This window comes from Vipera ursinii, assembly GCF_947247035.1.
Source record: "Vipera ursinii genome assembly, chromosome: 1".
Taxonomy (NCBI): domain Eukaryota; kingdom Metazoa; phylum Chordata; class Lepidosauria; order Squamata; family Viperidae; genus Vipera; species Vipera ursinii.
This window is the reverse complement of record NC_139512.1, coordinates 7044358-7069664: the sequence shown is the minus strand read 5'-3', so window position 1 is coordinate 7069664 and position 25307 is coordinate 7044358. Positions and strand designations below refer to the sequence as shown.

The 25307-nt window shown below is 43.6% G+C and overlaps 1 protein-coding gene across 2 annotated transcripts; it reads right to left on the bottom strand.

Moving 5' to 3' along the window:
• Positions 1-1434: 1434 nt before the first annotated feature.
• On the bottom strand, positions 1435-23762 carry TMEM161A (transmembrane protein 161A). Of its 2 annotated transcripts, none has more exons than XM_083363918.1 (12): positions 23634-23762; positions 18915-19018; positions 17365-17445; positions 16449-16546; positions 14165-14321; positions 11992-12143; positions 11829-11889; positions 10755-10898; positions 5898-6011; positions 5425-5599; positions 4293-4389; positions 1435-3003 (listed from the first exon to the last, which is right to left on the bottom strand). In XM_083363918.1, the coding sequence occupies exons 1-12, from the start codon at positions 23634-23636 to the stop codon at positions 2726-2728; spliced, it is 1464 nt and encodes a 487-aa protein (XP_083220044.1). In that variant the 5' UTR covers positions 23637-23762; the 3' UTR covers positions 1435-2725. The 2 variants fall into 2 exon arrangements, with proteins under 2 accessions (XP_083220044.1, XP_083220043.1); XM_083363917.1 differs by having other exon boundaries at positions 1436-3003; positions 16449-16549.
• Positions 23763-25307: the final 1545 nt, after the last annotated feature.

Sequence of the window (25307 nt, the reverse complement as noted above, 5' to 3'; positions counted from 1 at the left end):
GGTTGGTGAACTGGTGTAAGGAAAACAGCCTAGTTTTAAATACCGGAAAAACCCAAGAGATCATTGTCGATTTCAGAAAAGGCAGGCACAGCCACACTTCTCTGTGCATTAATGCTTGGTTGGTTACCAGCATCAAATCCTGGGTGTGCAGCTAACGAGTAGGCTGGCTTGGTCACTCAACAGCGTGACACTGGTGAAGCGGGCACAGCAGCGCCTGCACTTTCGGCGTCGCATGAGAAAAGCTCATCTTCCTTCCCCTGTCCTGACCACTTTCTACAGGGGGATGATCGAGAGCATCCTGTCATACGGCATCACAGTCTGGTTTGGAAGCATCCCTGCTTCAGACAGGAAGGCGGTGCAGAGAGTGGTGAGGACGGCTGAAAAGATCATTGGCAGTTCCCACCCTCCCATCCAGGACACAGCACAGAAGCGTTGCTTGAGCAGGGTCCGTAAGATTATCTGGGACACGACGCACCCTCTTCACGACCTGTTTTCCTCGTTACCTTCTGGGAGGAGGGGGCTTTGTGGTATCCGTAGCAGAACATCCAGATTCAGCCATAGTTTCATTCCATACAGCATTAACGTTGTGAACTCTCAAGCTTCGTCCTTCCGTTATATATTCAAGATGGACAGTATTTAATATTTATTTGTTATGTATATGTAGGGGTGTGGGTCTATACGTATGTTGTATATAGTATGTTTAGGTGTGCGTCATGTATGTTTCACTTTGAGAGTGGGCAACTAAATTTCATTTTTCATGTGTGCCGTTATGCCCACAGTAAAAAAAATGACAATAAAGGTTATCTTATCTTATTTCTTGGAGGTGTCACCAAGGAGTCTAATATAACTAGGGGATGTGCTCTCTAGGTCTGATCATGGTGTGGTTTAAGCCCATTGTGTGAAACAAGCTACGGTGTTCTTCTGAACCTCAGGCTACAGATAATCCTCGACTTACGACCACAACTGAGCCCCAAAATTTCTGTTGCTAAGCAAGGCAGTTGTTAAGCAAAGTGGGCCTAATGTTATGATCTTTTTTGCCAGAGTTGTTAAGTTCATCACTGAAGTTGTTAAGTGAGTCATGCAGTCATTAAGTGAATCTGGCTTCCCCCACTGACTTTGCTTGTCAGAACCTAGCTGGGGAGATCAGAAATGGTGATCACATGATCCCCGGACAATGCAATTGTCATAACTACGTGCCAGTTGCCAAGCTCCCGGATTCTGAGAGCACGGGGATGCTGCTCATATGGTCATAAAGTGAGAGTTACGTGGTTGTAACTCTGAACAGTCACTAAACGAACGGCTGTAAGTCAAGGGCTACCTGTACTTATTTTTCTTCATTATAATACTGCTGTTTTTGTATCATTATGTATTTTATGTCCCATTATTTGTAAGACCTTTTTCCTGGGGGTTTTTAAAAACTTTTTCTCAAAACAAGAAGAGATATGTAGAGTTAAATTAATGTGCAGCTGGAATCCTTGACTGAATGGAAAAGGCAGCTTCTGGTTTTCTCTTTTACCCCGATACATGGTGGAAATCTTGCATTTAACTTACTGAAACTTCTTATGGACACAAATGATGGTTCTGCTATATATGAAAACAATTTTGTAAGTTTTCACTTTCATCTGCACCAGTTACTATTCTAACTGGAATCACTATGGTAAAGCACTCAGCTGGAAACCAGGAAACTGGGAGTTCTAGTCCTGCCTTACGCATGAAAGGTGGCTAGGAGATTTTGGGCTAATCACCAGAAGTCTATGAATGCTAATCTTGCCTCAGGCACAAATATTGTCTGGGTGCCTTTGGGCCAATCACCAGGAGACTCTGAGTTCTAATCCCAGTTTAGGCATGAAAGCTGGCTGGGTGCCTTTGGGCCAATCACCAAGAGATGGTGATTTCTAATCCCAGTTTAGGCATGAAAGCTGGTTGGGTGCCTTTGGGCCAATCACCAGGAGATGGTGATTTCTAATCCCAGTTTAGGCATGAAAGCTGGCTGGGTGCCTTTGGGCCAATCACCAGGAGATGGTGATTTCTAATCCCAGTTTAGGCATGAAAGCTGGCTGGGTGCCTTTGGGCCAATCACCAGGAGATGGTGATTTCTAATCCCAGTTTAGGCATGAAAGCTGGCTGGGTGCCTTTGGGCCAATCACCAGGAGATGGTGATTTCTAATCCCAGTTTAGGCATGAAAGCTGGCTCGGTGCCTTTGGGCCAATCACCAGGAAATGGTGATTTCTAATCCCAGTTTAGGCATGAAAGCTGGCTGGGTGCCTTTGGGCCAGTCCCTCTCTCAGCCCAAGCCACCTCGCAGTGTAAGGCAGAATGAAAACAGAAACCCACCTAAATCAAACCTGCAAAAAAAAATGCTAAGCAAATGAGACATGAAAGGTGATGCCATTGTTCAGATTTCAACCTTGCTTCTGAATGTTTTTAAGCCAAAAGATATGGGGGGAAATATTTTTTTTTAATCAAAGCTGATCAAGTCACTCCCTTTTTTACCTCTTTTGAGATAGCGAAGAAGATGTATATCCAGTCCACTGTGATTGGTCTAACAAAAGCAGTACTTGAATCCAGCTGGTTTCTTCTAGGTAGGAGACATCCCAAGAAAATCTTTCCTCAAGGATGACAACATGGCTATCAATTTGCAAACCCTCAAGAGAGATCCATATTCTGGCACTAAACACGGTCTGCACCCAAAAGGTCCCACTCTGAGGCCAAAGATTTTCTCACTTAGGATACAGCCAAGTGCTGATGGAAATAGAGGCCAAAGAAGAGGGAAACGACTTGACAGGCCGCAATCCACCAGATGCAGAACGAGAACAGCCCCCGGTAGAAAAGAGGAGTAAAGACGGTACTCAAGGCACTAAGAGATGCGGTGATCTGTTCCACTGCAGCCTGGACATCTTCTTTCCCAGAATCCTCAGAGGGGGCGGCCTGGCGAATCGGAATAGCATCAGGCGCTGGAGTTGTTAGCGCACGTTCAGGATACAGGCCCCAGGAATATTCACCTTTGGGGGGGGGAAATGAATGGGGGAGAGGTTATACATCACCAAAATTCTTTTATCAACCTTATACATATAAAAGTGTATAAAAATTCCAGGTGCCCTCTTCCTTCTTTCAGAGAGAGTAACAAGCAATGCATTTTTATTTGTCATAGCAATCTTCCAATATCTCAGGGGCTGCCCCAAAGAAGAGGGAGTCAAGCTATTCTCCAAAGCACCTGAAGGCAGGACCAGAAGCAACGGATGGAAACTACTGTAGTCAAGGAGAGAAGCAACCTGGAACTAAGGAGAAACTTCCTGACAGTGAGAACAATTAATCAGTGGAACAGCTTACCCCCAGACATCGTGAGCGCTCCATCACTGGAGCTTTTTAAGAAGTGACTGGACAGTCACTAGTCTGAAATGGTATAAACCTATATCATTTCAGACAAATGGCTGTCCAGTCTCTTCTTAAAAACTTCCAGTGTTGGAGCATTCACCGCTTCTGGAGGCAGGTTGTTCCACTGATTAATTGCTCTCACTGTCATGAAATTCCTCCTTATTTCTAGGTTGCTTCTCTCCTTGATTAGTTGCCATTGCTTCTTGTCCTGCCTTCAGGTGCTTTGGAGAATAGCTTGACTCCCTCTTCTAGGCATGTTATGAAAGATGAAATAAGTCAGGGGTGTCAAACTGCCAGCCCGTGGGCTGGACATGTCATCCAAAAACCGCACCCACCCCATTGCTGGCAATGGCAAAACCGTCCTGATATGTTGCACAACATCACGTGATGTCACGAGTTTGACATGTCTGAAATAAGTGGAAATCTATTTTAAATAAATAAATCTATGTTTCACAGACACAAAGAGAAATGGCGGGTTCCTCTAGACCAGGGGTCCCCAACTCCTGGGGCCATAGCCCATCACCAGGCTGCAGCTGGTTTGGAATCGGGCCAGACAAGTGGCAGGCGAGTGTGTGTGCATGCGCAGCTCCACTTGCATGAGCAATGGGCACGTGCACAAAGCATCATTGGTGCAAGTGGCGGGCAAGCACACCATTTGTCTGAAATGGTATAGGGTTTCCTGCCTGAGCAGGGGGTTGGACTAGATGACCTCCAAGGTCCCTTCCAACTTTATTATTATTTATTATTATTATTATTATTATTATTATTATTATTATTATTATTATTATTATTATTATTATTATTATTATTTTATTTGCATGTGCCGCCAACCATCCCCTACCCCCTCTACCCCTTCAAACCAGAAAGGCTGGGGACCACTGCTCTAGACACTTGGGTGACTGAAGAGTCCCTTTACCAAGAGTTTTGAGGATAAGGGTGCAGTGCAGAGTGAGAAATATTGGCGCCAGGTATTGGAGGCTGACCACTGTTACATAGCAGTAGATCCTGGTGATCTGCAAATAATAATAAAAAAAAGGAAGCATGAACCATGAGAATTGAGATCTGGTCATCTAAGGCAGGGGTCCTCAACTTTAAGACTTGTGGACTTCAACTCCCAGAATTCCTCAGCCAGCTTTGCTGGGAGTTGAAGTCCACAAGTCTTAAAGTTGCCAAGGTTGAGGACCCCTGATCTAAGGTCTTAAGTAGCATTCCAGAAACAAGTAGTCCTTAACTTATGACCACAACTGAGCCCCAAAATTTCCATTGCTCAGCAAGAAACTTAAGTGACTTGCCCCATTTTACGACCTTTCTTCACACTTAATGACCATTGTACCATCCATCCCACTGGATCAAAACGTGAAGGCCTTGGAAACTGGCATGTATTTATGACGGTTGCCGTGTCCCGGAGTCATGTGATCACCTTTTGCAATCTTCTGACAAGCAAAGTCAATAGGGAAGCCAGGTTCACTTAACAACTGTGTACATGTAGTCCTCGACTTACAATAGTTCATTTAGTGACCGTCCAAAGTTAACAACGGCCCTGAAAAAAGTGACTTATAACCACTTTTCAGTTATGACCGTTGCAGCATCCCCATGATCATGTGATCCAAATTCAGATGCTTGGCAAGTGGCTCATATTTATGACGGTTGCCATGTCCCAGGGTCACGTGATTTCCTTTTGTGACCTCCTGACAAGCAAAAGTCAGTGGGGCAGCCAGATTCCCTTAAAAACAACTGTGTTACTAACTTACCAACTGCAGTGTTTCACTTAACAACTGAGGCAAGGCAGTTCGTAAAATGAGGCGAAACTCACTTAACCAACGTTTCACTGAACAATAGAAATGCTGGGCTCAGTTGTGGTCGTAAGTCGAGGACTACCTGTACTAATTTAACAACCGCAGAGATTCACTTAACAACGGAGGCAAAAAATGGGGTGAAATGGGGCAAAATGCACCTAACAACCGTCTCACTTAGCAATGGAAATTTTGGGCCCAACTGTAGTTGTAAGCCGAGGACTGCCTGCCCGTTGTGAGCCGTCCTGGGCCTACCTTCCGCTGAATCTCCAGCACAGCGATCCGGCCGGCCTCCCGTTTCATTTGCTCCACCCAACGCTCAGCCAGGTTCAGATACGCCTGGAGATGGTAGCGGGTGACGGCCAGGCGCAGCACGCAGAGCACCACAATCGTCCAGAGGCGTGCAGAATTGTAGGTGGCATCCGACATGCTGTCACAAAGAGGAAGGGAGTCCATTAGCTAGCTCTCTCCGTGGGAGGAAGGAAGTCTTTCAAATGCTGAGTTGCCAAGCAACAGCCTGAGAATCTAGGCTTGATTCTCCCTTCCCCTCTCCCCTTTTGAATCTAAGTTACTAAGCCTCGTGCAGGCAGGGATGCTAAATGGAATGCCGGCAAAAAAAAAAAAATAAGCAGAAATTACTTGAATTAAAGATTAAAAGGAAACAGGGTTGTTGTTGTTTTTTAAAAAAAGCAATCACAGCTGGAATGCAACTCCTCCCCTTCACTTACATCTGGACCGTCTCCTTGCCCATGGGGGCCCTCAGCAAGAGGTCTCGCGAAACGGGCTTGATCCACATCAGTATCACGATCACGGGAGAAAGGAAACTGGCGTGCAGAAGGAGTCTGTAGGATGGGAAGTGGGAGGTTTGTCCCGTGTTAGGCTGATTCTCCAGACTTTGAGAGGCTGGAAACGTCTATCTGACAATACCACTCCCTTCCCCCCCCCCACACACCCACAAATAAAGCTTATAAATTAGGGAGCAGAGTGTCTACAGGACAGGGGCAAAAGAGTCAAGAAGGCATCCACAATGGTGTGACCAAAGCTCCACCTGGTTTTTATGTGCATTTCATCAAAAAAACCTGGAGCATCTCTCGATCTCTCTCTCTTTACTTCCCTCTCTCTCTCTCCCTCCCTTCCTGTCTATCTACCTCCCTTATCCCTTGAACAGCATGGTGCAGCCCAATTGACCCCACTCATATTTCCTTTTCCTTCCCTTCCCACATCCTACTGGGGAGGTCTGGGGTTGAAGTCCACATATTCCAAGGTTGCTAAGGCTGAGAAACACTGTCCAACACAGTGTTGCTTCTCTCCTTGACTAGTTTCCATCTGTTGCTTCTTGTCCTGCCTTCAGGTGCTTTGGAGAATAGCTTGACTCCCTCTTCTTTGGGGCAGCCCCTGAGATATTGGAAGACTGCTATCCTGTCCCCCCTCGTCCTTCTCTTCATTAAACTAGATATGCCCAATTCTAGCAACCATTCCTTATGTCTTTTGGCCTACAGTCCCCTGATCATCTTTGTTGCTCTTCTCTGTACTCTTTCTAGAGTCTCAACATCTTCTTTTACACCTTGGCAACCAAAACTGGATGCAGTGTTCCAGGTGTGGCCTTACCAAGGGATTGTAAAGTGGTATTAACACTTCACGTGATCTTGATTCTATCCCTCTCTTAATGCAGCCTAGCACGGTGTTGGCTTTTTTGGCAGCTGCAGCACACTGTTGGCTCATATTTAAGTGACTGTCCACTAGGACTCCAAGATCCCTCTCACAGTTGCTACTATTGAGCAAGGTACCACCTATACTATACCTGTGCATTTGGTTTTTCTTGCCTAAATGTAGAACCCCCTTCATGGATTACTGCTTTGTCGTGGCGAAGGGGCTTGCGTAATTCAATGAAGCTATGAGCTATGCCGTGCAGGGCCACCCAAGACGGACAGGTCATAGCAGAGAGTTCTGACAAAACGTGATCCACTGGAGAAGGAAATGGCAACCCACTCCAGTATCTTTGCCATGAAAACCCTATGGACAGTACCAAAAGGCAAAACAATATGACGCTGGAAGATGAGCCCCTCAGGTCAGAAGGCGTCCAATATGCTACTGGGGAAGAGCAGAGGGCTAGTACTAGTAGCACCAGAAAGAATGAAACGACTGGGCCAAAGCCGAAAGGATGCTCAGCTGTGGATGTGTCTGCTGGTGAAAGGAAAGTCCGATGCTGTAAAGATTTTTTCTCCATAGGAACCTGGAATGTAAGATCCATGAATCAAGGCAAGCTAGACGTGGTCAAACAAGAGATGACAAGACTGAACATCGACATCTTAGGTATCAGCGAACTAAAATGGACAGGAATGGGTGAATTTAATTCAGATGACCATCAGGTATACTACTGTGGGCAAGAATCCCTCAGAAGAAATGGAGTAGCCTTCATAGTCAATAAAAGAGTAGGAAAAGCAATACTGGGATACAATCCCCAAAATGACAGAATGATCTCAGTTCGAATCCAAGGCAAATCATTCAATATCACAGTAGTCCAAGTCTATGCCCCAACCACCGGTGCTGAAGAGGATGAAATTGACCGGTTCTATGAAGCCCTACAGCACCTTATAGAACACACACCAAAAAATGATGTCCTTATCATCATGGGGGATTGGAATGCTAAAGTAGGAAGCCAAAAGATAACCAGAATAACAGACAAGTTTGGCCTTGGAGTACAAAATGAAGCAGGGCACAGGCTGATAGAATATTGTCAAGAGAATACGATGGTCATAGCAAACACTCTTTTCCAACAACCCAAGAGACGGCTCTACACATGGACATCACCAGACAGTCAACAGAGAAATCAGATTGACTATGTGCTCTGCAGCCAAAGATGGAGAAGCTCTATACAGTCAGTAAAAACAAGACCAGGAGCTGACTGTGGCTCAGACCATGAGCTTCTTGTTGCAAAGTTTAGGCTTAAACTGAAGAAAGTAGGGAAAAGCACTAGGCCACTCAGGTATGAATTAAATCATATCCCTGTTGAATATACAGTAGAGGTGACAAATAGATTTAAGGAATTAGATCTGATAGGCAGAGTGCCTGAAGAACTATGGACAGAGGTTTGCAACATTGTACAAGAGGTAGCAACCAAAACCATCCCAAAGAAAAAGAAATGCAAGAAAGCAAAATGGCTGTCTGAGGAAGCTTTGCAAATAGCTGAGGAAAGGAGGGAAGCAAAAGGCAAGGGAGAAAAAGAAAGATATGCCCAATTGAATGCAGAATTCCAGAGAATAGCTAGAAGAGATAAGAATGCCTTCTTAAATGAACAGTGCAAAGAAACAGAAGAAAACAATAGAATAGGGAGGACCAGAGATCTCTTCAAGAAAATTGGAGAGATAAAGGGAACGTTTCATGCAAAAATGGGCATGATAAAGGACCAAAATGGCAGGGACCTAACAGAGGCAGAAGAGATTAAGAAGAGGTGGAAAAATTACACAGAAGAACTATACAAGAACGAGCTTAACATCCCTGATAACCACGTTGAGACGGTCACTGACCTTGAGCCAGACATCCTAGAATATGAAGTGAAGTGGGCCTTAGAAAAGCTGAGCAACAAAGCTAGTGGAGGTGACAGTATTCCAGCTGAGTTATTCAAAATCTTAAAAGACGATGCAGTAAAAGTGCTACACTTAATTTGCTAGCAAATTTGGAAAACTCAACAGTGGCCACAGGATTGGAAAAGATCAGTATACATTCCAATTCCAAAGAAAGGCAGTGCCAAAGAATGTTCAAACTATCGCACCATTGCACTCATTTCACATGCTAGTAGTTATGCTTAAAATCCTACAAGCTAGACTCCAGCAGTATGTGGATCAAGAACTACCAGAAGTACAGGCAGGATTTCGAAGAGGTAGAGGAACTAGAGATCAAATTGCCAACATACGCTGGATCATGGAGAAAGCTAGGGAGTTCCAGAAAAACATCTACTTCTGCTTCATTGACTGTGCCAAAGCATTTGATTGTGTGGATCACAACAAACTGTGGCAAGTTCTTAAAGAGATGGGAGTACCAGACCATCTTATTTGTCTCTTGAGAAATATGCGGGTCAAGAAGCAACAGTGAGAACTGGACACGGAACCACTGATTGGTTCAAAATTGGGAAAGGAGTCCAGCAAGGCTGTATACTGTCGCCCTGCCTATTTAACTTATATGCAGAGCACATCATGAGAAAGGCAGGGCTAGATGAATCAAAAGTTGGAATTAAGATTGCCAGGAGAAATATCAACAACCTAAGATATGCAGATGATACCACTCTAATGGCAAAAAGTGTAGAACTAAAGAGCCTCTTGTTGCGGGTGAAGAAGGAGAGTGCAAAAGTTGGCTTGACACTTAACATTAAGAAAACCAAGATCATGGCATCTGGATCTCTCAATTCCTGGCAAATAGATGGGGAAGAAATGGAAGTAGTGACAGATTTTATTTTCCTGGGCTCCAAGATCACTACAGATGGGGACTGTAGCCAAGAAATTAAAAGATGCTTGCTCCTGGGGAGGAAAGCCATGGCAAATCTAGACAGCACAGTAAAAAGCAGAGACATCAACCTGTCAACAAAAGTGCGTATAGTCAAGGCTATGGTCTTCCCAGTTGCAATGTATGGCTGTGAAAGTTGAACCATAAGAAAGGCTGAGCACCAAAGAATTGAGGTCTTTGAACTATGATGCTGGAGAAGACTCCTGCGAGTCTCTTGGACTGCAAGGTGATCAAACCGGTCAATCCTAGAGATCAACCCTGACTGCTCTTTAGAAGGCCAGATCCTGAAGTTGAAACTCAAATCCTTTGGCCACCTAATGAGAAGGAAGGACTCACTGGAGAAGAGCCTAATGCTGGGAAAGATTGAGGGCAAGAGAAGAAAGGGACAACAGAGAATGAAGTGGCTGGATGAAGTCACTGAAGCAGTAGGCGTGAGCTTAAATGGACTCCAGAAGATGGTAGAGGACAGGAAGGCCTGGAGGAACGTTGTCCATGGGGTCGCGATGGGTTGGACACGACTTCGTAGCTAACAACAACAAAATGTAGAACCTTACTTTTTTCACCACTGAATTTCATTTTGTTAGATAGCGCCCAATGTTCAAGTCTGTCCAGATCCTTCTGTATCTTAAGCCTATCTTCTGGAGTGTTGACTATTCCTGCCAGCTTGGTGTTGCCTGCAAGTTTGATGAGTTCCCCATCTGTCCCTTCTTCCAAATCATTGATGAAGATGTTGAAGAGCACTGGGCCCAGAATAGAGCCCTGGGGCACCCCACTATACACTTCCCTCCATTTAGATGCAGTTCCATTGAGGACCTACTGCCAGACCTACTTTGAGGTTCTGTAGATATTCTGAGGTATCATGTTCCTTTCTTGATTTTACCTTCTAATGTTATTTCTGGAACTGGGTCTATGTATCATTGCCTCAATCTCTCACCTATCACTTCCCCATCTGTTCTTATTAAGTTGATCCAACATCATAAGGACACGTAGGCACCTATATTTTAGAAGAAGGTGAGGCAAGATCTTTCTTCAGTTCTCAGGATTTATGGGGCTCTTTAAGGCTAAACAATGAGCTTGAACCTTACTGGGTAATTGGCTGGTCAGCCACCATCTTGAGCGCATCCAGCTGAGTCTGGGCCAGGCGTAGGCCCGGGAAAGTTAAGCAGGCACCAATGAATGAGCAGAGGCCCACGAGACCCACTTTAATTCCGAGTTTTGTCACTGGGATCCTGGAGGGAAGAAACAAATGCCCAGTAAAGCCAACCATGAACCCTGCCTGGAAATCTTCAAAGTTCTTTCAGAGGCGAGAAGGTCTTGGTGCTAAGTAAAGGGAAGGAATCAGTTTGCTTATACCTTGGCCAAGCTGGTCAGAGCCAGTTTGGTAAAGTGGTTAAGATGCTGACCCAGAAACCAGGAGACTGTGAGTTCTAGTCCTGCCTTAGGCGTGAAGCTGGCTGGGTGACTTGGAGCCAATCACCAGGAAATGGTGAATTCTAGTCCGCCTTAGGCGTGAAAGCCGGCTGGGTGACTCAGGGCCAGTCACTCTTTCTCAGCCCAACCCACCTCACAGGGTTGTTGTGGGGAAAAAGAGGAGGAAGAAGCAGTCTTATGAATGTTCTCTGCCTTGAGTTTCTTATAAAGCCTTGGTGGAGCAGTGGGCTAATGCCTCCTTAAATAACACCAGCTGCCTGCAATTAGTGCAGGTTCGCATCCCACCAGGCTCAAGGTTGACTCAGCCTTCCATCCTTCCGAGGTAGGTAAAATGAGGACCCAGATTGTTGGGGGCAATTAAGCTGACTTTGTAATAATGCCGCTTGGGGGTGTGTGTGAAAGCCCTAATAAGCAGGCATATACATAGAATGAAGGCTACTGCTAAGCTTGTAAGCCGCCCTGAGTCTTCGGAGAAGGGCGGGATATAAATGGAATTAAAATAATAATAATAAAAAAAAATAAAGTAATAAAAATCTAATAAATAAAAAATACCTTTTAAAAATGGAACGACATCCTTATTTATTATTGTCTTTAGAGGCTGACATTCTCCTGAGAGTTCAAAGCCAACGCCATAACTACTGGAGGGGGTGTGTGTTTCCCATTGCCAATAGCAGCAAAAGTTGGACCTAAACTGGAAGAGGATCAAAACTGAACAAGCAAGCACTTACATCCATTCCCATCCTTGGTCCATGAAGAAGACTTCCAAATTGTCATGGACGCTGGTTAGTCCTGGACAGAGGAGAGAGCTGATCAAGGGAGTGCAAAGAGCTGAATTTGGCCAGCCGAGGTGGCAGGGGTGCCCAGCTATGGCCCATGCCCTAGGTCACTCACCTGCAGTGAGACCAAATTCGAGGTAATCTTCCCGGATCACCAGGACCACCATTGCAATCAGAAGGAAGAGGAAGGCAAAGGACAGGCAGACAGAGCGTTCACCCCCTTCCTTGGACCGGAAATAATGACGCATCACCATGACAAAAATTTTGCTGAAGCTAGTGCTAAGGTCATAACGTCAACCATTCTGCTTCCAGTCTTTGAAAAGAAAAAGGTCGTCTTTTTAAAGTTTGCACAGGCAGTCCTGGAGTTACGCACAGTTCACTTAGCGGCCGCTCGAAGTTTCAACGCCACTGAAAAAAAAGGAACTTACGACCGTTTTTCACCCTTTGCAGCACCCCCACGCAACGGACTCATATTTAGGACGGTTACAGTGTCCCAGGGTCATATTTATATTTCTTTTTATATTTATTAAATTTTTATACCGCCCTTCTCCCGAAGGACTCAGGGCGGTGTACAGGGCAATAAATATCAAAATACAAAGTACAAAAGTTAAAAAAACATTAAATAATTATGCTCGATATAATACAATAGTTAAAAGCCATGTTAAAACCCAAACCCCGAACCCATTAGACCAGGCCGGCTTGTTCAAATAAATAGGTTTTTAGATCCCGTCGGAAGGAGCGAAGGTCGGGGGCCGTCCGGAGCTCAACCGGTAAGCGGTTCCACAGGTCTGGCGCACCCACAGAGAACGCCCTCCCCCTGGGGGCCACCAGTCGACATTCTCTGATCGGAGGCACCCTGAGGAGGCCTTCTCTGTGGGATTGCACTGGACGGAGGGAGGTTGACGCCGGTAGCAGGTGTTGCCGTAGGTCAGGGGTCTTCAAACCTGGCCCTTTTATGACTTGTGGACTTCAACTCCCAGAATTCCTCAGCCAGCTTTGCTGGCTGAGGAATTCTGGGAGTTGAAGTCCACAAGTCATAAAAGGGCCAAGTTTGAAGACCCCTGCCGTAGGTAATCCGAACCCATGCCATGTAGGGCTTTATAGGTCATCACCAGCACCTTCTGCAAAGTCAACACTTTGGTTAAGTTTTCACCAACTTTTCTTCTAATTTCTTTACAACTGTAGCCTTGTTCACTTAATAATACTATTTTACATCGCTTTCTGGGCGACCGGTCAACTCTTTTGCACCATTGCTTTAATTTTATTACGTTTTACAAGCTCACTCAATGAAAGAACACCCAAAAAAAAACCCAAGCAACTTGATAACGATCACACGACACACCGAGAAATTGTCCTCCTCTCAGCTTCAGTACAGGACACCAATAAGTGAATCCTACTGTGATCTGATTGGCTCATTGCCAAAACAAGATGACACCTGATTGGCTCTCTAAACACTCATGCTGATTGGCTACAATCAGATGAAGGAAAGCTACCTGATATCAACCTAAGCAAGTTGTGCTTCCTTTTTTCTGGTTATTTGGTTATCACTTTTCATAGAATAATGGGACGCGGTGGCTCAGTGGGTTAGGACGCTGAGCTTGTCGATCTGAAGGTTGGCAGTTTGGCGGGTCGAATCCTGAGTGCCGCGTAGTAGAGTGAGCGCCTGTTACTCGTCCCAGCTTCTGCCAACCTAGCAGTTCGAAAGCACGTAAAAATGCAAGTAGAAAAATAGGGACCACTCCGGTGGGAAGGTAACAGCGTTCCGTGCGCCTTTGGCGTCTAGTCATGCCGGCCACATGACCACGGAGACGTCCTCGGACAAGCGCTGGCTCTTCGGCTTTGAAACGGAGATGAGCACCGGCCCCTAGAGTCGGAAACGACTAGCACGCATGTGCAGGGGAACGTTTACCTTTACCTTTCATAGAATACAGCACAGATAATTGAACAAACTTTGTTGCATTACATTCTTGATTAAATTATCTTCCCATTGATATACAATTTTATGGTGCTACTCTCCCCCTCCCAAAAAAGTGGTGTCATTAGCCATCAAACCTCAAAAGTACACTTTTCCCGAAAGGTTTCCACAATTTTGGCCGCTGAATGTTGTTGTTTCGTGCTGTTCATTAAACCACAGTTCTTTTAACAAACCACAGTCAGATGTTTATGCTCCTGTGCTGTCACAAGAAGAAAATAAGAAAAAGGCTGCGATTTATAATTTATATTTTAAACAACACCAGCTGTATAAAAGTGGGTATAAAAGGGGAAGGGTCGCTGGTTGCAAAGGATACACGGAGAATATGGCTGTCAGCAGGCACCAGAAGATTCCAATGTTGGTTTCTTTCTGGGGATCGAAGAGGCAATAGTAACCTTCAGTGAAAAGGTAGACCAGAATGGAATATCCTGCAAAGTCCACGTACCACTGATATTCCAGGAAATAGCATAGAACTAAAGAGAAAACAGAAGGTGCTTAGCATCCCGTCTCAGGTCTGATCTGGTTCAACGCTGTACCCTTCGTTTCCCAAATTAAAGGCAGAAGTATAACTCTTGGTGGTGCGATGCTACAGGTAGTCCTCGATTCATTTAGTGACCGTGTCAAAGTTACAACAGCATTGAAAAAAGGGACTTAGGACCGTTTTTCACTCTTACGAGCGTTGCAGCATCCCCAAGGACATGTGATCAAAATTTGGACGCGTGGCAACTGACTCATATTTATGACGACTGCAGTGTCCCGGCCTCGTGTGATCCCCTTTTGCGACCTTCTGACAAGCAGTCAATGGGGAAGCCAGATTCACTTAACAACCGTGTTACTAACTTAACAACTGATGTGATTCACTTTACAGCTGTGGCAAGAAAGGTTCTAAAATGGGGCAAAGTTCTCTTAACGACTGTCTTGCTTAGCAACGGAAACCTTGGGCTCAATTGTGGGTTGCATGTTAAGGACTACCTGTACTAATTTTCAAAGTCATGTCATAGCCTCAAACTGATACTTCAAAAAGAAAGCAACTTAAAACAGACAACCACCAATAACTTGCTAATAAAACCATCTATCTTAGGTTAATGAAGCTTCCTGCAAACTCTGTTATGTAGCTCTACCTGAATAAGAATTTAGTTTAGCTTTGATTGCGAGTGCTTAGCTTGTAAAAAGAAAATGCCACTTAAACCATGTGGGCAGTAATCAACTTATGACCAAAACTGGGATCAGAATTTCTGTTGCTAAGCAAAGCAGTTGTTAAAAGTGAGTCATACCTGGTTTTACAACCTTTTGCCACAGATAAGGCAAACACTGCAGTTGTTAAGTGAATCACTTGGTTGTTAAGTGAATCCAGCTTCCCCACAAGTTTCCTCTTTGCTTGTGAGAAGTCAGCTGAGGTCACAAATGGTGACCATGTGAAACCTGGGATGCTGCAACCCCGATAAATACTTGCCAGTTGCAAACCTCCAGTTTCTGATCACAGGATTGCAAGTCTGCGCTCACGATTTTAAGTTTAAGAACTGTTCGGAAGTCATTTTATTTCAGCATCACGCTAACTAGAATGGTCATAAGTCAAGGACTACCTGTAAGAGGGGGGGAAATGCTCCTTCTAAAGCATTCCTCTATTTATTTATTTATTTAATGTATAGCCCACTGCAGGAATAGGATAGGGCCTTCTCAGTGGGGGCGCCTGCCCTTTGGAACCAGCTGCCAGTGGAGCTGAGGACTGCCCCCGACCTCCGTTCATTCCGCCGGGGCCTGAAGACCTGGCTCTTCGAGCTCTCGGGCCCAGGCTGAGGAGTAATTTATTTTAATTGGGGTTTTATTTGTACAGGGATAAATTTAATCTTTTTTAAACTTGGTTTTTAACTTTTGTAGTTTTGGTTTTTAATTCCCTGTAAACCGCCCTGAGTTCTCCGGGAAAGGGCGGTATATAAATGTAAATAAATAAATAAATAAATAAATAAATAAATAAATAAATAAATAAATAAATAAATAAATAAATAAATAAATAAAAAATAAATAAATAAAGTCAGTGATTGGTGCTGAGAGGAGATTAAAATTTCATTCTCTCCATTCCTACTCCAGATTTTTCACCACGTCCACACATTGGCTCCTGCAATTTTTTCAGCAGTTAAGAGATGCACAAGAAGCTACTTAATTCAAGGTCATTTCTTTCGTTATAGAGATATTGCAACTACCTACAAAACTTCATGATGGCAATGGATGTACCACACTGCAAAAGTCCAACGATGTAGAATGAGGATTCTCCATTCTCTTAAAAGAGAGGCTGGGCAACTCACGGATGGTTTACATCAGGGGTCTTCCAACCTGGCCCTTTTATGACTTGTGGACTTCAACTCCCAGAATTCCTCAGCCGGTGTGCCTATCAGCACCATCTTAATCACATCTCAGTAAAAGAGAAAATGGAAAACCCACATTTCCCCAACGCTCAACAAAAGGAACTGCCACTTTCAAGCTGCCCTAAAAGAAACGCTCCGTGTTTCTGAATTTCCAGCATCCTTCCGAGATGACGCTCTTCCTGGCCCACCCCATACGATGAAGATGTAGCTAAGAGAGCCCAACCTCCAAACATTTACCCAGAGCATCCACTGTCCGGATAGGGCTACTCTCCAGTTGCAAATCAATGTCTCGGGGAACGGTAGGAGGTTTCGCATCGGTCACCCCGTTGATCCTCCTGCTGGAAAGAAACCAACCAACACCCCTGGTTACTGCTCAACTTAGTTTGGGCTCGGTATAACTGGAAAATAGATCAAGTTCCCCCACCAAGTATTTTCTCTAAAAAAACCCCCTGCTATCTGCAAACCTCCCACTATCCAGTTGCCAAATGCTTACCCATCTGTGAGAACAAAAACCTTTATGATTTTTCCCCCAGTTCCTTTAGCCCAGTATTTAGTTATCAACGTTGGCGACTTTTAAGATCTGTGGAATTCGGCTCCCAGAATTCCCCAGCCGGCACAGCGGGCTGTGGAATTCTGGAAATTAAAGTCCACAAATCTTAATGTTGCCAAGTTTAAAAAGCACTAGCCAACTTACCTGCCAAAATGATTGGCCTTTCGCTAATTGGGTGTCATGGTTCCGACAGGTGAAACTCTTCAAAGAACTTTTGAGGCACTGTTTACCTTAAAGAATCTTTATTTGTGTAGCGTAGCATCGGCACTGACATAATCGAAGCCAAAAACTGAGTTCCCCTCCCCTGAGCACATAGTATCAAAGCACAATTCCCTCCCCCCAGTTAACAGTCATAAATCACATTCCCCAATTAGTTTGAAGTGCGGGCTTCCCCTCCAGCTCACCAATTCTATATCATCTCTTATTTCAATAACCTTAGTTCTCACACTAGGTCCAGTGTTATTATGTCTAGCTAGATTCTCGTGCACATCCCATCCCCCCAGCATCATGTAACTCTAAAAGCAAAAAGAAGAAAATGGTCTCATCTCCATCTGTTGCCAATGCAAAAACATCCGAAGTGAGCAGCGTTGACATCGAGCTTACCTGTCCCGCTTACCCTTTGGCTTCTGTTTCCCTGCAAGAGCAAATAGCTCCTCTTCTGAAGGATGTTTGTAGCGGTGCAAGCTAGCAAAATATAAAACACCAGTTTGATGCTACATGGAAAGAAAAAGCAAGGTGCCTCTTAAGAAGTTTGTTAGTGACTTGGTCATTATTTCAATTCTTTTTGTTTTGAATGTTAAAAACTAGGGATGGTGTTTTTGTGGAAGGAATTTTTTTTATTCAGTTATTAATTTTATCTGTCACCCGTCTCACTATCAAGAGACTCTGACAAAAATAGGGCACTTCCTCCTGTGAAAAGTTAGTAGGTCAGTTTACAAAATTCAGGATTTGCATAGAACATGAGGTATCAAAAACAACAACAACACGGTGGTGCAGTGGTTAGAATGCAGTATTGCATTCTAACTCTGTCCACAATCATGAGTTCGATCCTGACTGGATCAAGGTTGACTCAGCCTTCCCCTCCTTCCGAGATTGGTACAATGAGGACCCAGATTGTTGGGGGCAATAGGCTGACTCTGTAAACCACTTAGAGAGCGCTGCAAAGCACCATGAAGCAGTATGTAAGTCTAAACGCTATTGCTATCAAGAAACTGCTTTTAAATTCTTGGCCCAAGTTAGGATTCGGGGGGGGGGGGGAAAGGTGTCACAGAGTTTATGATATTATTTTTAGATTCTTTTAATTTTAAATACAGGACCCTTTTGCTTCAAGCATCATCTTTCCTTCCAAGAATGCATCTTTCTCCTGAAAACAGACCTTTAAAATCACTCCTGAAGGATAAAGATGTTGTGGGGTGGGGTAATGATATGTGAGAATGATTTTGGGAGTTAGCAGGAGGAGTCACAGGTCGCAGCCCAGTACTCTGCTGGAAAACAGGTATACCTGTTCTAATAAAACAGACAAACGTAAACTTATGCATTAAAAGGGATAAATGATCTTGGAAGGAGAAACCAGGGAAGCCATCTCAGCCATCTCCCAAAATACTTAGGGACCAGCCACATTCACTGAGGCATCTAGTCTGTGATGGTGCCCATAAGATGCTCTTAGAATTCCAAACAAGCCTCTTCACAGCCAGAGAAGCAAAAGCATTTCTGTTTTTAAACAAAGCTTTCTTTGATTCACGGCACATGTGTTTTTTAAAGTTGCAAAATCAACTCAATTTCCCAAGACATCTGCAGGAAGGAGGGGTGTGTATGTCAAAAAAGTCAAGATAGCAATCACAATGAAAGCACCACCCCTTTTTAATGAGTCACATGTACAACGCATGTTCAAAAAAGGAAGATCTTCAATTATTCAGTTGTCAACGCAACTTTTTTAACACACACAGACCCTCTCTGGACACCCGTGTTCCACCCTTTGTTTCAAATTTGAGCGACCATTTTCTCCCCATAAGGCTGCAGCAAGACGGGATTCGTTGAAGGCTTGCTGAAGAAAATCTGGTGTGCCAGACTCAAAGAAGGAGGCTCTTGATTCCTTCCATAGAACGAGGTATGTTCTACTACAGAGCAACACATTATTACAAAGGATGAGGTACCTTCCGTTGCAAAGGAGCCATCGGGCGAAGGACCAGTGGGGTGCCATCTTCTGAAAGATGCTGGCCACGAACAAAGAGAACACAAGCTGTATCCCCATCACTGCCTGCCAAGGAGAAAGAGTGTCAGGACCCACCCCAATACACATCTTAGGAAAATAAAGAACTCTTGGAGCCAGGTCTTATCCAAAAGGAGTTTTTACTAGGACATGATCAGTTGTGGAAATACAAGACAGGATCTGGCATTGTGTTACACTTTGATACTTTATAAAGAGTTCCCGGTTCAAACCCCTCCCCCTCAAACCCATTTGGTCAGACCCACAACAATTTAACTTCACATCAATTTAACTTAGGTGTCAAACCCTTTCGTGGGAAAGAGGGATCTTCCCGTGTCTTTATGACTATTGCCTCCTTCCTTTTCAGATTCAAATGGAGATACAAACCAGATCTCCTTCTCCCTTCCTTCCCTTTGTTGTCCTCAGTTCAAAAGGTTTTCCCTGGTCTTTGAAGACAGCCTACAGGCAGGCTGAATAAACATCTTCTCTTCTCCCCTTGGGAAAATGGCAGAATCCAGGAAGGGGTGTAATATTTTAGACATACATTTATGAATGGGATATAAATGGATTCTGACAAAGAGACACATTGGCTCATCACTGCCTCAGGCCTCTCCCTCCATCTAACAGAAAACAGCCACTTTTCCTAATCATCTCAGGTCAAAAACCTTGGCTTCTCCATCCCAGCAAGCCTCCAGACCGGTGTTTCTTCAACTAGGATGTGTATCTACGAGTTTAGAGTAGTGTTTCTCAATAGTGTTGAAGATGTGTGGACTTCAACTCCCAGAATTCCTCAGACAGGATGTGTGTGTCATTCAAATGCTGGCTGGGGAATTCTGGGAATTGAAGTCCACACATTTTTGAGCTGCCAAGATGGAGAAACACTGCTCCAGATACATCAGAATGCATCTCACTTCATCGCTGGTTGGGGATAATGGGATCTGCAGCCCTGCACATCTGGAGGCTGAAAAGGAAATGCGCAGCAAACGCACAGGTCTCTTTTTTTTACTGTTTATGTGGAAGGGGAAAAAGAGATGAACAAGCATTCAGTCCATCTGTTTCTCTTTTCCGATTTTGAAAAAGTAATATCGTTACCCAACTGTAACTCGGCATCAGTGCGATTTGGTGATATTTACACTTGCATTGATGACATTACCTAGTTGGGTTATGAAATGGCTGCAGGCAATCAACCAAGCTCAGAGAGCACCAAGGGCTCCACAATTATTATTCTCCAGCAAAATGAGGGTTTTTTTATTCTAGATAGAGACACGTTTGGTCCATACATTCTGCTTCTTTTTTGTACACTTTTCACAATTCGTCCCCTCCCCACCACTCTTGTCAAATATAAGGAGGCACTGACATTTCTTCAGGGTTGAGCTACAATGTAGACATTTGATAGGATGGCAGAAGGCTGAGATGCGAAACCCTGGTCTATTTTTAAAAGTAGGACACTAATCCGAGAAGAACTTCAGAAAGCATTAGGGGGAGGTCTAGCTGAGGAGAAAGAGATGTAAGAACTTGAGGGAAGGCTTTTACCTCAGCCCATCACTGAGCAACAGAATACTTTTTTTCTCAGAAAGTATTAATTTCCAGTTAAAAATCTTTTTCCTTCTCTTTTTTTTCTGACATCAGAAGAGCCAGCAAATGTGTCTATCACCCACCAGCACCCTCACTAATGATAATAATCATAATCATAATAGTAAAGTTGGAAGGGACCTTGGAGGTCATCTAGTCCAACCCCTTGCTCAGGCAGGCGATCCTATACCATTTCAGACAAATGGCTGTCCAGTCTCTTCTTAAAAAACCTCCAGTGTTGGAGCATTCACAGCACTGGGAACCATGTCCAAAAACTTTGCAAAATACATCAAGAAATTGCAGCTTCCTGCAATAACTCCAGCAAAGCTACAAAAAACTGCGCTACTCGGAATATCTTATATTTTAAGGAGATACCTGGTTGATACCTAGGATGCTGGCAGCAACCCGTGTCAACCATTAGTGCCAGTCAATTTGAGTGTTCAGTTGACTGAGTTGCATGTTTAACGAATAAAATAATAATAATAATAATAATAATAATAATAATAATAATAATAATAATAATAATAATAATAAAGTTAGAAGGGACTGTGGAGGTCATCTAGTCCAACCCCATGCTCAGGCAGGAAACCCTATACCAGTTCAGACAAATAGCTGTCCATTCTCTTCTTAAAATCTTCCAGTGTTGCAGCATTCATAGCTTCTGGAGGCAGGTTGTTCCACTGGTTAATTGTTCTAACTGTCAGGAAGTTTCTCCTTAGTTCTAGGTACCTGGTTCAGTAAAAAGAAGTATGTGGGGAAAACTCTCTCCTTTCAAGAAATAAGCAGCAACAGCAAGGTGATAATCTCCAATGCTGAGCTGAAGAAAAAGATTGGATATTTCCTCCTTACAAGGCTCATGAGCATAAAGGAGAATACTTGTAGCTCAGGGCTGACATGAGGGGTCCTTGGTGCTCCCTGAGCTTGGTGGTTTTCTTGCAGACATTTCATGACCCAAACTAGGTAACATCATCCATCTCATGAGCAGCATTTCTAGTGACAGATCCTCAAACTTGTTTTCACACATATCCATGGAAATACAGGTAGTCCTCAACTTACAACAGTTCTTAATAATGATGATGATGATGATGATGATAATGTTGGAAGGGACCTTGGAGGTCCTGTAGTCCAACCCCGTGCTCAGGCAGGAAACCCTATACAGTCGTTTAGCGACTGTTCAAAGTTACAACGGCACTGAAAAAAGTGACTTATGACCTTTTTCACATTTACGACCATTGCAGCATCCCCATGGTCATGTGATCAAAATTCGGACACTTAGCAATTGGCATATTTATGACGGTGCATGTTTTGCGACCTTCTGACAAGCAGAGTCAATGGGGAAGCCAGATTCACTTAACAACCACAGGATTCACTTAACAACTGTGGCAAGAAAAGTTGTAAAGGGACAAAACTCACTTAACTGTCTCACTTAGCAACAGAAATTTTGGGCTCAGTTGTGGTTGTAAGTTGAGGACTGTTTTCAGTACAGTTGTGAATGCAGGTAGTCCTTGATTTATAAGCATAATTGAGCCCGGAATTATGGTTGTATGCTGTGCCAGCTGTTAAGTAAATCATCACTGACTCAATTTTACAGCATTTTTTTGTAGTGGTCATTAAGCAAATCCCTGGTCATTAGGCAAACCCATTGTCTGCAATTGGCATTTTTTTTGCTTGAAATCAGAAGTAAACACCAGTTTCCGGCAAAAAGCATCATAAATCATGGCCACATGACTGTGGAAATCTGCAAAAGGCCAGTTGCTGAGTGCCCAAATGTGATCACATGACCATAGGGGAGGGCCATCAGAACTTCAAATCCAGATTCTAAGTACCTTTTGGGGGGGTTCATCTTAACTTCCAATAGTTGCTAGGCGATTGGACGTAAATCAAAGACTAACTATAGATAACTTCCTATCGTGCAAATACATTACTTTGTGCCTGTTCAGTCCACAATACAGAGGTTTGAATACAGAACATACCTTTATATTTGTAGACATCCACACGCTAGTATGATTTTACACAGCCAGAAACAAAATTTCACATCTCTGAAGTTGTATTTCCTATGTAACAGTACGCGATTTGAAAACAAGGCCATCAAGTTTCCTCCTCTTTTTCCACAAAAAGGTATGGTCCTGCCTCCTGAATTTTGCAGCCACAGAAACATCAACTAAGTTTTTACACATCACACTTAACCATCATGTGGCTGGCTCGATTTTGACTTAATGCATTGGGTAAACTCTGCAAACCATGAATTACAGCCAAATACCAGACAAGAATCCAAAGTTTCTACCATTTGCTCAAAAAAGCATGATTCAAAATAACAAGAAGCCATGGGTTCACACCATGCTGGCCAAGGGCTGCGACTTGGGTGCATAGAAAAAAGAAAAACCAAACAAGAAAGGATATTAACTCCATGCAGCAAAATATTGCCTGTTCCTGTGGCGAGACTGTGTTGTGGAAGTGTTAAGGGATTTCATTTGTATGCCACTAGCCCAACTTTTTGTGAGAAAAGGATCAGGAAGCCACAGAAAAAGATATTAGTTAAGAGATGACACATAAGAGAGTGTGTTCTTTGTAAGCATTGGTCCTTTGTGAGCAAAAATCACATCCCAGGGTCAAAGACCTTGCTCCCTACATATAAGATCAGTTCCAAGAATCTCAGATACCAGGTGATAAAAAAGGGTGTTATCACAGACACACACACACACACACACACACACACTTTTCCAATCCAAATATGTATCTCAGCTTAGGCCAGCTAATTATCAGGCTGATATACTGTAAGACAATGTCTTCGTCTGCTGTTTATTCTCCATTTCAAGATAGCCTATTCCTGACCATGGAAGCTCGATTTAATGCGTCACGATTACCCCGAAGCTTAAGACGTGCGCAATCGTGTCCTCTCTCAAACGCAACTCGCCTTAGAAACATCCGAAGTTCTCCATGCATTTCTACTTCAAAACAAAATTCCTGTTAAGGAAAGGACACCAAACTAGCAAGGCACCTTCCTCCACCCGTAATCCTCTGGCTCACTCTTTGAAAGGGAGAGGAGGAGACTTAGCGTAAGCAAATAAAAGCTTAATTAAAATTAAAGGCTCACCATTGTGTTGGAGGATCACGATCCAGAAAAATAAAAATAAAACTTCAAAGACCGGGCAAAAAGAGAAAGTCAAATACAGCGTGCCTTTCCCTTCTAACCCTGTAGCCAAAAGGAGGCGTGAACTCCTCTAGACCTATCAAAAGCCGCACTCGCCCAAGATTGTCAACCAATGGCAAAAGGAGGCAGGCGGTGATTTCCTTTTTCTTTCCTTGGTCCACCTGTTTCCGCTTTTCAGCTCCCTACCCGCCGCGTTGCATCTTGGGATTTGTAGTCTCATCCTCTTTGGCAGTGTAAGATTGCTGTACTGTACAGCATTATTATAATATGCTAGGTTTTCCTCTGCAAAATCTCTTATGTTTATATAGCAGCCAGTATCCTTTTCATCATCTCTCTCGCATATTCTTGTAAGGAAAAGTTATTTAACCGCCCTGAGTCCTCAGGGAAAGGGCGGTATATAAATGTAATAAAATAAAAATAAATTTATGCCTTGGGCAATAGCATGTGGAAATTTTTTTTGAAATGTGAATATATCCAAATACATCTACATAAATGAATCAGACCTAGCTGTGGATTTGTTTAGGAAACCACAGTGTGTGAATGGAACATAATGAAACAGGGTAACTCTAGGTCAGCTTATGTACTGTATACTGCATTACGTTTTCTTTCCATAATGCTGCTATCCATGTATTTTATGCCATACGCCAAATAAGCAAACTGAATATATATTGAAGGCAGCTGGAGGGGAAGATAAGTTGAGATTTTAAACCTGGGGGAAGAAATATCAATAACCTGGATTATAATGATTTTACTATTCTGATAGCTGAAAATACAAGTCACCAGAAGTTCTGCTAATGAAAGTCAAGGAACCAATGAAACAATGGGACTAAAATTAAATATAAAAGACCAAGTGAACGACAACAGGTGAAACAACCAGCCTTAGCATGACCATGAAGATATCTGTCAGCACCCACCCCAAACCACATCTTAGGAAGACAAAAACTCTTGGAGTCAGTTCTAGTCCAAAAGGAATCTTTACTAGGACATGCTGGTTGTGGGAATACAAGACAGGACTTAGTATTGTTTTACAAATTGAAATTTTATAAAGGGTACCCGGTTCAACCCCCCTTCCCTCAACCCCATTTGGTCAGCCCCCATCCTTCTACTTCGTGTCATCCCTTTCGTGGGGAAAAAAGGATCTTCAAATCTTTATGGTTATTGCCTTCTTCCTCTCCAGAATAAAAAGAAAACACAAACCAGATACCTCCTTCTCTAACCCTCCCTTTTGATCCCCCCAGTTCAAAAGGTTTCCTTGGTCTTTGAAATAACCTAAGGCAGGCTGAATCCACATATGCTCCTCCTTCCTCGGGAGATGGCAGAATCCGTATGGGGGGGATAATGTTTTAAACATACATTTATGAATGTGATATAAATGGATTCTCACAATATCAGAGCGGTGAATAGTTTTTAGCATCAACCACCAACAGTGACGGAACAACAGTCAAGAAATATGTAACAGACAAGCAACTGATAGAGCATCTATGAAGATCCTGGAAAAGATAATCAGATGCTGTGATGTGTCTCTCCCTATAAAGATAGGAATCATGCGAGCCATGGTCCTTCCTGCACCCCGCCATGAAGCAAAATTTGGACTTTAAAGAAGTAGAATGGGAAGAA